General features: G+C 37.6%; 1 protein-coding gene across 1 annotated transcript in view; it reads left to right on the top strand.

The window, feature by feature from the left end:
• LOC135717139 (uncharacterized) overlaps positions 1–8,840 on the top strand; it is a 57,272-nt gene extending 48,432 nt beyond the window's left edge. Inside the window, exon 2 of the mRNA XM_065239089.1 lies at positions 7,637–8,840. Within this exon, the coding sequence (XP_065095161.1) occupies positions 7,637–8,756 (1,120 nt within the window). The 3' untranslated portion in view covers positions 8,757–8,840. The remainder of the gene's footprint in view (positions 1–7,636) is intronic.
• Positions 8,841–15,898: the final 7,058 nt, after the last annotated feature.

The raw sequence follows: 15,898 nt of genomic DNA, 5'->3' as shown, positions 1-15,898 counted from the left end.
TGCTATGCTTATATACGTTTCGCATCTTACCTCTCACCGTAGGATAACGCACGAAACGACATACTGCTGCGGTCTAGAACCTAGATAACAAAGTGTTCCTGGTAATTGGAAAAAGATATCCAATGAACGGCCATAATCAACGCTTTCTCAGTATTTAGTTTGTCGTTATAAGCTTCCTGCATTGAGCACTGAGGGAAGCACCATCGTCTCATTACCGTTTCCAGGAAGCTTTTCAAAAAGTCAATCGCTACAAGCATTATTATCTGCTCTGGCTTGCATTCACAACCTTCCGGTGCCAACCTACAGGGGTGGAGAGTTGGAGGCGTGGGGGGGGGGATAACTTTCCATTTTCTCGTTCACTTCCTTTGTTGTTGAAATCCTTTTCCCCTCGACCGGCACCTTGCCTTGGTGTGCTATTTTTGTTTTTCTTCACCCTTGCAACGCGTCGTCGTCGTCGTCGCTCGCTCGCTGCCTAGATAACGCTAATTAATTTGATTGAATTAATTATATTTTCATGCTGTCTTAAAAGGCCACAAAATCGGAGCAGCGTGAATTTTAATCACTTCGCTATGCGCCTTTTCCTGCTTCCGTGTGTTTTGTCATGGCAATGTTTTCGCTTTTTGTTCGCTAACTCTGTTACTCAATTGTTATTAGCCAATGCGTTTAACGTGCTACTTGATGTAACCGATGGTATTTTTTAACGCTGTCTGGATAACCCAGATATTAATCACATTTCAATTAAAAAATTATGGATAATCGATGTCGGGGGAAAAAAAATGGGTGAAATGGTATAATAACCAGTGCTGAGTTGTGTCATTATCACTGACAGATTTCTCGCGATATTGGCATAATTATGTTAATAAAGTTCATGCAGCACCAGTGGTGTAGTGGCAAGCGTGATTGCCTCTCACCCCAGCAGGCCTGGGTTCAATCCCAGTCGGCACCGCCGGGATGTTCTGAGGCATAACATCTCTGATCACGCCTTCCTTCGAAAGTAAAGCCGTTGGTTCTCGGTTCATGAGTTGATGGGTCGATAGGTAGAGTTCAGGTGTGGGAGCTGCCTCCCTGGCGTCAGTAGCATTGGTGCTCAGCACGGAAAACAAGATGGACGTAGAAAAATCACCAAAAATTTCTTCAAAATCTCATTCATTCTTTGTCAGTGACAAAGTTCCAACTGGTAAAAAAAAAGTTTAATTTTGTAAATTCTCGTTCCCATTATTGTTATAAATACAGCTGAGGACGTAGGTGCGTGTTTACTGTCGCGACTCTATGGGTTTATTTTACATAATTAATTTGATTTTGTTAGACATTTAGTTGAAAACGAAACATGCACATATTTGTCACTGATTGCATTGTCACTGAAAAATTACAGATAATTTTCATTTCGTGAAAGCGCTGAAAGCTGTTTTGTCAATACCGTCATGATTTAGTAACTGATAGTATCTCCCTGTTATGTCTAGGCACTTATGACAATATTAAGTTGGGAGCGTAATCGTCTTAAATTTGAAGGAATGAGGAATCCATATATAAAGATTTCGATGAATAAATATGACTAGGGAGGGCCTCTAGTCCATTAGATTGATACAAAATTGGAAATTTTCAATCCACAGTGCTCAAACTGTTTCAAATTGGGATCCAAATAAGCCTCCCAAAATGTAAACTCCTTTGGATATTCCTAACTGTTCACAAATCTTTTGACGTTTGTATGGAAATGTATGTGTAAAATACATTTTTTTTACGTCATTTATAGCTTTACTAATAAATACGTACAGCAGTACTAATAATTTTCATTTCAACTTAATTTTGAAAATTTAAGTTTTACATTTCTCAAAATTCTAACAATCCCCACCCAATTAACAAATGTACATAATAGATAAAAATGTTTAAAATATTTGCAGCGCGTAAATTTTCAAATAAAAAATAGCTATTATTTTGAACAGTTTTACCTGGCGTCTCACTTTCCGGCAGGTACTTCCAAAAATTTAATATTTTGTAATCGTAAAATTGAACATATTTGTAGTTCTTTGGCGAAAGTTTCAGCTCAATTGATCATAAGTTAACAAAGTTACATCATGTCAAAGTTGACCGTTTTGTATGAAAATCGGCATGCGCTGCTATTTTATTGAACACAGCTGTACATTTCTGATAGACTTTTATCTTATTGAATATCTCAATTTCTTAGTCAATATACAAAACATTCCTTTTTATCAATGTTTTATGCTTGATAATCCAACGACTAATGTTCCCAATTCCTCTGCCGTTTTTGGCTACCTATGAATCGAGAAATTGCTAATGGCTTATACCGGTAGTCAGAATGTTCTTTCATTAACTTTCTTATATTTGTTTAATTTTCCTCCGAAGTTTTTGTCAGCTTTTACTTAAAATTTTCAACCACCAACTCATTTTCTGATTGCTCCCACACAGTTAATTTGATTCCAAAAACTCTGTTGGAGCTCATAAAAAGCTCTGAAATTCTTAGGTTTTTGGGTAAGTTGTAAGATCCTTTAAGGTAATTACAGAAGCATCTGTTGAAATTAGAGAACTCCAGTGAATTTGAGCGAACATCAGAAGATTTTTTAAAGCTTCACTAGATCAAAGAAATTTTAAAAAATACGTTTTTCTAGACACATCCATTTAAGTAGCAAGAAAATTGTTAAAAATTTTAAAGGAGTTCCGAAAATATCAGAAATCAATTGCAAAATCGTGCAAAAAACAGCAAAAGTCCCACTACAATGCCAACATTTTATCATTTGAGTAAGGTGTTTTCGTGTTAACGTGTTTTCAAATTATTTTTGTTCAAATTGTTCGAAAATCGAATTAGTGCGTTAAAAAAAACCTCGTTATTTGGGTTTTACTTCGTAAAAAGAAAACTCGTTATTTGGGATTTACTTCGTAAAAAGAGGTTTTTGAAAATATTGTCAAATACAATATGGGTATTTTTGGAATCAGGGTGACGTGTATGGACCAGAAATCGATGTCTGACACCATTTTGAAATCCAAAATGGCGGCTTCCGGTTACAGAAAAACTTGGAAATTCTGTCAAATACCCCACTATATGCGTATTTTTTGAATCGGAGTGACGTGTAAGGACCGGAAATCGATGTGTGACGCCATTTTTAAATCCAAGATGGTGGCTTCCGGTAACAGAAAAACTTCGAAATTCTGTCAAATACCCCACAATATGGGTAGTTTTGGAATCAGGGTGACGTGTATGAACCGAAAATCGATGTCTGACACCATTTTGAAATCCAAGATGGCGGCTTCCGGTAACAGGAAAACATAAAAATACCGTTAAATACACAACAATATGGATATATTTGGAATCGGGGTGACCTGTGTGAACCGCGAATCCATGTCTGACGCCATTTCGAAATCCAAGATGGTAACATCCGGTGAAACACTGGGAAATACTGTCAAATCCTAAACAATATGAGTTGTTTGGAATCGGGGTGACTTATTAGAACTGAAAACCCATGTCTAACGCCATTTTGAAATTCAATATCGCGACTTCCGGTTACATAAAAACATAAAAGTAATGTTAAATAACCTACAATATGGGTATCTTAAGAATCGGGATGACGTTGTGGTATTTGCCAATTTTTCTGTAACCGGAAGCTGCCATCTTGGATTTCGAAATGACTTCCGACATAAATTTCCGGTTCTTACTCGTCACTCCATTTCCAAAAATACCCATATTGTGGGGTGTATGACAGAATTTCCAAGTTTTTCTGTAACCGGAAGTCGCCATCTTGGATTTAAAAATGGCGTCAGCCATCGATTTCCGGTCCCTAAACGTAGCTCCGATTTCAGAAATACCCATATTCTGGGGTATTTGGTAGAATTTCCATATTTTTATGTAACGGGAAGTTGCCATCTAGGATTTCAAAATGGCGTCAGACATTGATTTCCGGTCCCTTTACGTCACTCCGATTCCAAAAATACCCATATTGTGTGGGGCCTCATAGCCTAGTCAGTAAAGGCACGGTATTACCAAGCCGGAGGCGGCGGGTTCGATTCCCGGTCCGGTCGAGGGAATCTTTCGGGTTGGAAATTTTCTCGACTTCCATGGGCATAGGCATAGAGTATCATTGTGCTTGCCACACAATATACAAATCCATGCTTTGGTATTGGCATCGAAAGCTCTCAATTAATAACTGTGGAAGTGCATTTAGAACACTAAGTTGAGAGCACGCAATAAGCTAATATGCACTAAGCAATAAGCTTGAAATGCGAATAAGAAGAAAGCCATATTGTGGGGGTTTTTGGCAGATTTCCAAGTTTTTCTGTAACCGGAAGTCACCATCTTGGATTTCAAAATGGCGTCAGACATTGATTTCCGGTCCCTACACGTCACTCCGATTAAAAAAAATATCCAATCTGTGGGGTATTTGGTAGAATGTCCAAGTTTTTCTGTAACCGGAAGCCGCCATCTTGGATTTTAAAATGGCGTCAAACATCGATTTCCGGTCCCTACACATCACTCCGATTCCAACAATACCCATATTGTGAGGTATTTCACAGTATATCCCAGTTTCCCAAAATCACAAAAAAACTCGTTATTTGAGATTTACTTCGTAAAAAACCTCTAAATTTGGGATTTACTTCGTAAAAAGAGGGACGTAAATTGAATACTGCGTAAAAAAAGACTTCGTAAACGAAGGTTTCAGTGTATTAGCTTTACCGAAAGATCAGTTGTTGAGAAAAATAAAAACGAGCACGACAAACATTTCTAATATTCGTATTATCCGGAAAAACACGAACTCCTCTAATTTTACGTTAATTCCCAAGAAATATTGCAAGTTTTCTCGAGAGTTTAAAGCATTCTACAAGTCTAATTCAAAGTCTCAGAGCCCTCATAAAACCAAAAAATTTTAAAGGAAGAGAGAAGCATTAGTAATTTCCATTTAATTCCTCTACCATCATTGATCATCCTTGACAGATACGCGTATTTCGTGTACTATGTGCAAAACTTCTTCAGTATCTTGTATTATTACTCATTAGAAGAAGCCATCACAACTAACCGAATATATATTGACCTAAGCACATTTTCACTAAGAAGCTGAAATTGTTCTTTGGGTTATGCTGTGTTAACCCTTCGTCTGTGCCAAAAAAAATATTATGTTGACTCTAAATTCAAACAGCCATATCTTAACGAAATTTCAATGTATTTCTGAAATGAAAAATTATTTTCAAATCATATTTAGTGAGCTCTACCTCGAGAAGACCGCGAATAATCGGTAAAGTCCTTTAATTTCAGATTTAAGACATTTAAATGTATAAAGAAAATGATAACTTTATCTCTGTAAAGGTTATTCGATTGAGCCTGTACAAATAAAGTAATTAACAAAAAAAATGAAGTGGCTAAAAGTTAAAATTATCAGATTTTTTCGAGGGACGTTTCTCTGGAGTGGTTATTGTAAAATTATACCCATAGAGTGGCATCCCAAGTAACATTGCAAGCTTTAAAGAGATTTTATAGCACTCTACAGGTCTAAATCATGGTCTACAGAACCCGCATAAAACCAAAATTGTTACTTGGGATATATTGATGTTAAAGTTGCTTATATCACGGCATCCCAACTATATAGGATGTTGCTTTCTTCTGCAAAGATGTTCAAGAATACAAAGTCTTAAAAACTGTCCATAGTGTATGAAAGAATTTACTCACTAAATGGCACATTATACAACGATGCTACAGTTCCTGCTCATATGGATGGTTCCCGTCTTCAGTAAAGTTGTTCAGATGGACAAGATCTATCTTAAGGAAAATAGTTTATTTCAGAATTTACTCACCAGGTGGCGCTAGTGAACGCTCTTTGAATCGTTTGCCCTAACTTAACATCTCGACTAGATAGAAGGTGAAAGAACTATTTTATGGTAAAGAATACAGATCAGAATTAACTCACCAGGGGGCGCCAGTGTGACATTATTTTGTCATTGTTCAACACGTAAGAACAGACACTGATCATTTCTGACCAACTGCGAAGTATTTTTAATGTAATATTTGCCTTTAAAATTGGGTAAGCTCCGTGAGCCCCTAGCAACCGTGTCGTTCGAATTTCCATGCATAACCGTAGATTTCAAAAAAGACTAAAGAATATTCACTGCGAATTTGAAGTCATTTTCAAGCATTGTTAAAAAGTTACAGCTTTTTATACGCTTGCAATTTATATCGTTGACAATTTTTAAATATAAAATTGACAAATTTTGATTGAAGATTAAATTAATAAACTTGGGGCAAATAAACAAAAACAATATCAATAAAAGTACTTGTATATCATAATAGGACCATGGATTGTGTTGTTGCAATAGTCATGGGACTGTAATGAACTACTTTAAAGTAACTTACGATGTTATTCATGTTTGAAAAACCATTCCACTATTTCATTGGTAGAACATATACCAAAAACTATGTTTAACTTTCTGCTAGTAAAAACTAAAGAAATCAGGGACGACTTATCAGTGATTGGAATCGCTGGTGGAGGATGTGCGCGGAATGATGGTCATGCATGTCGGTTTTTCGGTGAATATCGTGGAGAAGGATTCGGGCCCGTCTGCCATGTCCAGAATGTATACATCTAGTATATGCTGGACGAGTTCCGGGTCGTTTTCTGCCATTTTTGAATCAAGTACAATTTGAATACATAATGTATGAATCCGCACCATTGGACAACGATCATTGTTGGATTTAGGGAGTTTGTTCAAGTTGAAGAACGTCCTTTATGCATTTGTTATCAGTGTCCTTGATTTCTTGATTTTGTGAGTTTTTGTGATTGGCCTTTGGCTGATCGGAGTGTCTGATTGGCATTTAAGGTTCTTGCGTGTATGTTTTTTTTTTATAAAGAAATAACGACGCGATAAACTTTCTTTTGAAACGTAGGGTTACGGGATGTAATGTCAGCCTAGCCCCTCACTTCGGCCTATCAAGCAAATAACTCATTCATTCAGCAATAACACACAATAATTATGAAAAAACTAATACCACATGTGCTGCAAAATCCAAACCCGTAAATCAATTACCTACATTTGAGACACATTTTGAACATTTATTGCTCTTTTTCAAATAAAAAGTTTAGTAAAATTGTCTTAATTTTTAAATTTCTAGGCGCCATGATTTTGCTGTATTATTGCACTAACGAAAATCTGCGCTTCGGAGGTCATCAAAAAATCTGATCATTGCATGAAGCTTTCCATTCTTATTATTGTGGTTCCCGAGAAATTCTAGCAAAAGCTTGATTTGCTCAGCTGTCACTCTTTTGTGCGCAAGGGTATTTGACTGATAGTTGACTCGAACGAAATCTTATATTGCTTCAAAAATTGTCTTTAAATATTGACGTTACCCTTCTTAAAGCTTCAACTCGTTATTACCTATATGTATTTCGGGCCAGTGAATCATAATTTCACATAAAACAGTTGCAAATCAACAAATTAAAAAAATTACTTGCAATCGTACATAGTCAACAACCCATCAGTTACCCTTCACCAAACAAAACAAAACAAACTGGCAACTCATTTTTCCTAGCGGCTTCATTTGATTTCTGCTGTGCCCGTTCGACGTCGGCTTTGAATCGCAGGTAAAATATTTTTCGTATCAATTCAAATGAAATGCATTTCATAATAAGTGTTTCTTTTTCAGATGTGCCATCATGCATATGTCTCCAACTTTTGTAGGACTGGAGGGACGGGAGGTTGACTACGAGGTAGAATTTCTGGAGGAGGAAGCAGAAGCAGGACCATCAAATGTGCAGCAGGCAAAACTATCGTTCCAGGATACACTGGATTCTGCTTCGCCCGGAAGCCCTGGAAGTGAAAGTGAACAAGCGGAGCCAAAACAAATATTTCGATTCCCAGCAACTGTATTCATCAGAAACTTCAAGGGCCACAAAAAAGGTCCTTCTGTGGGAAAAGTGCAAGTGAACTGTGAATCAGCTGAGGAGGTAATGCAAACTGTATGGGATTACTGTGAAAAGTTCATTCGCAGAGAGGCCGTGTTTGAATCACTCGCTGTTGGAGATGCTGATCAATTTACCGTGCACTGGAATGATGATTTGAACCCAGAAGTCGGCGATATGGATAAGTTCATCTCCTTCCAAGATAAAGCCTCGAAACGCACGTTTAAACCATTACAGTTGCTAGAAAAGCCAGACAAAATGCAGAAATTTCTGAACAGAGATATTAACGTGTTTGTGCACATTTATTCGGAGTCGGTGACCTCAACCGCTATGTACGAAACACTGCGAGTGCAGCTGATAAAACCGGAGGAGCGTGACCGAGCAGGAGCAGCATCCAACCAGGCAAACAGTAATTTGTCCACTGAGTTGAAGGAACTCTACAAGCTATCCTACATTTCATCGGACATCAACTGGTCTGTATGGGCTTCGTACTTACTGACCAAAGATGCGCTTGAACGAGAGGAATTGAAGTTGCGAGGACCTCCCCAACATCTGATACATTTGTTCCAGACGGTTCCCTCATGCTTTCAAAACGTGCTGAATCACACTTGTCAGGATGTATGCATTGCCCAAAATGTTAATTCAGGGTATAAACAATTGTTGGATGGCCTGCAAGCAGATTTGGATAAGCTTATGACATATGCTAAGGCGATGCAATTGCGCTTGACCGCATTGCAAACGATGCAGGCAACTAACACTTCATTGCTAGCAGATGTGTCTGGCAGTATTGCTGTATCTGAAGATAGCTTTGGGCAGAAACTCGCCGAGGAAGTGACCGACTGCTTGGATGTCGACCATCAATAACGATTTGCTGATCCTGATTCCGAACGATTCCATACGCATTCGGGACGACCAACTGATTGAAGCTGTTGCTTATTGAACATCTCTTTGTTTTGAGTTTATGAAATAAAAAAAGGTGAACAACATTTGATTTTTTGATTTATTGTTTATTAATCCTTATTACGTACATTCTCAAATCCCAATGATTCGATATTTTGACTTAGTCCGTTTGCCGGATTGAATTTCCCACCTGGCTGATATCCGCATTTGCGGAATACACGAGTGCAGTTAAAGTTCGTGAATGCATTTAACGTCGCAGAAATGGTTGTTGTGAGATCCGAAGAGCTATTTTCTACGTAGACACGTTGTAGTTTTTTCTTGCAGTATCCAAAAATATACTCGATTGGATTGAAAAACGGTGTATACGGAGGCAAAAAGATAACATGGATTCCCAATGACCGGAGGTACTCAACTATTCGTCGATGGCAGTGAATTCTAGCCCCATCCAAGATCCAGACCGAATTATGGTCCAGGGTGTCGATAAACTTCTCCACTGTTGGCAAAGCTACGACAACATTCAAAGAACTTTGCCCTCGTGAAAGTTCCTTCCGTCAAGTACGTGTTCTTCATTCCTGTCTGGCCCAAGAAGCAGAGTAAGGATACTCTGGCTTTGCGGTTGAATTCCAATCTACTTTCGCGATAACGTTTTATCCAGCTGCTAATTGTAGTGTGATGCTTCCCGTACATTTTTGCCAATTGCGATTTGGACAAGCCCAGGAAATAGAACTCGTACAGCACGTGATACTTCGTATTGGTTGATGCATGTCGGCCAAGTACCTCTTCTTTAATTCGATACATTTTGTCAATGTTATGGAAAGTATGGATTTGGAAACTGTTATGAATAGAACAAACTCGGAAAATTTGCTGTTCGATACGGATTTTTTTTTTGACGTTTGTTTGTTTACATATTCATCAAGATAGCTGACGCACAACCCGGCGCGCAACTGATCGGCGTATAAGTTGTTGGGCATTATGTGGATTTTTCTTAAGAATCACAATACCAATTCAGAAGATTTCACGCTTTCAACGCTTTATAACTATGGACCAAACATAAGGGACATAATTTTGAGACGTGTTCCTAATTATGGCCTACAAACTTTATTTGATAACTTTATTTTGGTATTGGTGAAACCATTCGCGTTGACAATGACTCTGCAGCTGTTCACACCTATAGGAAAATGTCATAAGCAAATGTCGAATCTCGTGAAACATACCGGATTGTTTTTTTATCCTTTCACTCCACTGAAAAATTCCGTAGGCAAAATGTTAATCTTTGTGTGATAGGAGGGGTCGACACGGTGCACACGCTATTTCTAAGCAACCCAAATTTGAGAAGGATCTACTCATATTCGTCAAAAGTAGGGTACCCCAAATTAGGTAAACAAAGTTTAGACTAACAAGATGACGAATGGAAAACATCGACCTGAATCCGAACGAAGTTGTTGATTTGTCATTTTGTCAGTTCCAACTTTGTTTGTTCAATTTAGAGTAGAGCCTACTCAAATTTGGGTTGTTTATGTTATAATTTATGTTTCAATTTTAAATGTTATCTAAGGTTGCGGAACTATTCAAAGCTATCATGAAGCAGTTGGACAGAGAGTTTCCGGATGCTAGACAAATACCACCGTGCATCCATAAATATAAACACCTGAGTGAAATGGTGAAGCGACTAGTAAGTGATCTGTTAAAAAATATTATCAAAATATTCATCCATTCTTCTTGATTACAGCCATATACAATGAATTTCGTGGATGAACAAGCTGGTGAGAGATGCCATAAACGGTATAAATTCACTCGGCCGCATTTGGCCAGAAAGACGTCTCCAGAAGACAGTATCAATGACATGATGAAAACCGCTCTGGCATGGTCCGACGTGAAATTTGCACACCTAGATGCAAAGAACACCAGGAAGTTACGTGTAGATGATGAAGATTTTAACCAAAAACTGGCCTCGTTTTATGCATCCAATGAATATGATGGAGATTACGAAGAAATTCCGGTGATTTCAGCGTCAGATGATGACATGTCGTCCGATTATGAAGATAATGTTTCAACTGACAGCGACGATGAGGAGTAGCATATTCTTATATTCTTTAAAATATACTTTTTGATCAGAGGCCCACAAGGGCCTAAATCTGTATTTTAATTTATAATACCGAGAACTTTGTAGCATTTCATAAGTTATAGGGGACAGTAGTCAACAGTGAGCAGGTACAGTGAGTCAACGAGAATATCTTGATCATAAAAGTGTTCAAAATTCATGATATTTTCCTAGAAAGTGAAGTTTGGCAAGCTACATCACTTGAAATAATTTGAGAACAATAGGTATATTCACTTTTTAATATATAAATTTACAAAAATCGTTTTAGGCGGGGTCCGACTTAATTTTGTTGCAATCGATTTCAAGCCAATTTAACAACAAAACGCATATTCAATCTAAATTCAATTGACTATTACTATCGCGTAGTAATGCGGTTTTATAATCATAAGTGATGAACATGAAATTGTTTGTTTAATACCATTATTTTACTATTTGTTCATAAAACATGCCTGTGGGGAACAGTGAGGCAGATATGTGATATGTACACAGATAGAGGGCGCATTATGATTTTACATTTTTCCTTAAAAATTAAGACCTTTCTACACAACATATAAAAAATCAGCATTGTGCTTTTTTTCGTTTTTGAGTTATATTTTTTTGAAGTTATCAAGTTTTGGGTTTTCGCTCAATACTTCTATGCGACTAGACTATCATGCGTCTCCATTGATTTATAGCGACTGTAACATGGTCAAATTATCCATACAATTTCTGATCCTAGACTACCATGACATTCATGGAGACTTGAATCAAATTTCAAAACCCAAAACATGATAACTTCAAAAATATATAACTCAAAAACAAAACAAAAAACACATTTTTGAAAAACATGATTTTTTTATATGTTAAGTTAAAAGGTCTAATTTTTTATGGAACAATATATAAAATCATAATGTCCCCTCTATCTACAAACAATGGAAATCATTAAAAATAAATACAATCAATGTTTTTTAATACAAAATCCATTTTTTTTAATATCATAATATTTTTTTCTGAAAAACACTTTTAACTAACTTTTATTTGGTAATTTGAGTTCCGTCATCGGCCAAACAGTTCAAAAGTTATAAATTTTAGAAAAAAATCGAAAAAAAAATTTTTTTTTTTTACCGCCCTAATATATAAATAGTCACCCTAATGACAAAATAAAAAAATACAGGTCTAATATATTGCGATAAGGAACAAAACTACCAATTTAAACACAATTCTGAGAACCACTATATCGTTTTGCTGTATACAGACAAAAAAAAGTGAAAACTCTTTTAAAACAGATAACAGTAAATTAAAACTTATTTAACCCCAATTAACCTTAAAATTTCGAAAAAAAAAATCTTATTATTGCAGGCAACCTTTGGGGTCATTCAAACAATCGCATCGTTCAACATTTTTATGAATTAAAATAAATTTAGCGAGGGTTCACTTTTACCCCTTACTCCCCTATAAAGTGTACCCCGTATTCCCTTAATATCTTATGAACTGTTGTTTAAAGACATAGTATTCTAAAACCATGCATAAAGTGCTTATGTTTTACGAAAAATAGAGCTGGGAAAAAACATTTCCTTCAAAAAGTAGGGGAAAATGGGGTAAAATGGTCCAAAACACATACCTACAAGGCTCTCCGGTCTATGGGACCACGTGCAATCGATTTCCCGGATGATTTCCCTTCGGAAAAGTTGTTTTACATGACCGGAATTCAGCGGGCTGTTGAGATATTGAATTTTGGGTAATTTTGGACCCATTTTTGCCCATAGTGCGCTGGTGGAGGATGTGCGGGGAATGATGGTCATGCATGTCGATTTTTCGGTGAATATCGTGGAGAAGGATTCGGGCCCCTCTGCCATGTCCAGAATCTATAAATTTTGTATATGTTGGACGAGTTCCGCGTCGTTTTCTGCCATTTTTGAATCAAATACAATGACAACGACCATCGTTGGATTTGGTGAGTTTGTTCCAGTTGAAGAACGTCTTTTATGCATTTGTTATCGGTGTCCTTGATTTCTTGTTTATGTGAATTTTTTTGATTGACCTTTGACTGATCGGAGTGTGTGATTGGGATTTATGATGAAGGTTCTGCCTAGGACATAGTGAACACTATATGGAAGTATCGTTATAATTATCAGATTATCGTGCAGCTTTAGAATTAACAGCAAAACATTTGTGACACAGATGTTATAAAACTGCCATTGGATCTATTGATTTAAATTATTTTCGTCTAGTTTTTCGGTGTACTTTTCCGACATCTTTCTTCAGTATTATTTATACAAAAATAATGACGCGATAAAGCTAACTTTCTTTTGAAATGTATATAATTTTTTAAGCGATGAACTTCGAAGAACGATGCATTTGAAGCTTATGAAACATTAGGAGACCAGCTGATTACAAATCATTCGGATGAGATTCTTTCCAGTTATTTGTTTAAATTTAATTCAATCTTTACCAAATATCGTCTCAAACAATTAATTGAGGACCTATGGTGCTTGATGGCTGCCACTTTATGTTTAAGACGTGTTGATCGGAAATTCATATCAAATCCTTCTCAAGAGCACTTGTTATGGTCGTCTGTGAGGTCGCCGCTGATATAAAAGGAGCTCGGTGGCCTAGCGACGACCGGTTTTGGTTACCGAGCAGAACATTATGGGTTCAATCTCAAGCTCTTTCAGATAGAGCTTTAGTATGAATATAAGATACAGCGTATTCAAATTCGGTTGAAGTAACGAGTACGTAAAAAACATAATATTCGAGTTTTATGAAAGATGCGTTGATTGAAAATCTATAGCAAATCCTTCTCAAGAGTAGCTGTTTTCGTAGTAATAGCAAGTTGAACAGGAACTTGGTCGTAATTGTTTTGTGAAATAAGGAGCTCGGTGGCCGGCGTGAAGATTGCAAATCCAATATTTGAGATTAACCATCAACCTCGGAGATTATTTACATTAACGCGTATTTCAGTCGTTCGTTACATACCAAGTGAAAACCCAATCATATTTTGTCACGGAGCGTTATGGTTCTGAGGTGCTCGATGACCCTAGAAGGATCGTTTTTGCTTACTGAGCAGAAAATCATGGGTTTAATCCCAACCTCTCCGTCAGGACTCTTAAAATATATTATCACTAAACAAAATGAATATTTCCTTTTGATAGTCAGCTATCGAGAGATAAAATGAGCAACACATAAACAATATATACTTTTTATTGAATTCGCCAACTTGGGGCGATTCCTAACCGAATACCCTACCCGAACCTCCAACTCCGTAGCACTTATGAGGGTGTCGCTAAGTCGGTGGCCTCTCGTTAAGTAAGTAATACATCAAAATTTCCTTCCCATCCCTAGTTATGGTAAAGATGGCCGTGGCCAGGAATAGCGACAGTCATGCTTCTGGAATTCTTGTTCAGATTGGAATCAATGTTTACTCCCCAGCATTATTCCTGAAATTAGTCTGACAGAGAATTTCATAAGAGTCGTGAGTGTCGCTAATATCCAATCGCTAACGCTAAAACTACAAAAATCAGACACCTCATCGCGGAAGTCGAAACGAAGCGTTTTTTTGTATGAACGCTTGTATGGAAAAGCCGTTTCGTTGTGGTTGCATAATTTGGCCCCAGGACTGAGCCTCTTGATTTCATTTAATTTACAACAATGGAGACCCCTGAGATGCTGTCGTCAGACCCTTTCATAAAAAAACCCCTCTTCAAAAGATAGCATTGTTTACCGAACCGTGTCTTCCCGGTTCCCGGCAAGTACCCATAACTTATCTAAACGACGTGTGAAACAGAGGAAAATTTACTCTTGAAAGCACCCATCAAATGACGTAGAACTATCGCGCATTAAACTGCGGTTGTCGTTGTTGTTGTTGTTGTTCCCCGTACGCAAGTTCCTCCCGCGGGCAGCAAAATAATGCAAACCCATTAACCGAGAGCTGCATTTCCGGAGATAACATCTTCTCGCACTCCCCCAAGCCTCGACCAGGTACGCGTTTCAGTGACGACGCAGCACAAGTCGTTTGCATATTTCTGGTATAAATAACCGGCCCCAGCTCAGCAAACGGATCTTCCTCCTCGCAACTTAAAGCATGCCTCGGAAAAGCCCTTGTATCTACGGACTATTAACCACCGCCCATCTCTCACGGACGAATTGGGGCTAAGCCTACGATTCTTGCGTCAACCCCCAGCTCTCCCGCAGAGCTCTTTCAGTCCGGTGGTGGTGCCATTGCTCTTCACGCATTCGAGATTTAAGTGCGCGGGATTTGTTTCTTTGATAAATATGTAATTAACTTAATTAATATATATGCATTCTTCGCGGCTGTTTAGCGTAGTAATTAGCTGCTTATGCATACATGGTAATGGGGCGTCCGCCAAGTGTGATCTGAGCCAACGTCCGTCGTGTCTTTGTCTTTGTCTGAGCTGAAGTACCCAACTGGCCAACAGCATGATGAGCTGGGTCAGGAACGTTGCTTTGTTTTACTGCCAATTAATAGTTTTGGGTATGTGAGTTTTTAACTGAACAATAAAAGGAAAGCGGGAGGTGTAATTTAAACATGTTATACTTCTTGTGTACCGAACCAGAGAATGCAGGATTCTCTTACAGTGTTGTTAATAAGATATGCTGAAACTGTGATAAATAACCGTATATACCGATTCTGCAATGTAGTTGGACAGTCTAATCTTTGTTTATTTTATGTATATAGTGCATTCCCACTAATTAATTGGACCTGATGAAATTTTGTTCAAAAATGTAGATTCAAGCAAAAGTTGCTTGTGTGACTGTTGTAAATACTACCATACCTTTTCTAGTAAGAAACATTACAGAGGATGTATGAAACACTTTGGGCCTCAGTCGGTAAATGCGCAGCTACAAAACGAGACCATGCTGGAGGTGACTGGGTTCAATTCGTGGTCCGGTTTAGCATTTTTCTGGTTGGAAAATTTCTCAACTTCTCTGGGCATAGTGTCATTGTACTTGCCACACAATTATACTAATACAGAAATGGTACAGACATCGAAAGTTCTCAATTAAT

The sequence above is a fragment of the Ochlerotatus camptorhynchus genome, unplaced genomic scaffold (genome assembly GCF_037179485.1).
Source record: "Ochlerotatus camptorhynchus isolate MF236.1 unplaced genomic scaffold, CSIRO-AGI_Acam_v1.1 ptg000050l, whole genome shotgun sequence".
In the NCBI taxonomy this organism is placed as follows: domain Eukaryota; kingdom Metazoa; phylum Arthropoda; class Insecta; order Diptera; family Culicidae; genus Ochlerotatus; species Ochlerotatus camptorhynchus.
This window is presented reverse-complemented; position numbering and strand designations above follow the sequence as displayed.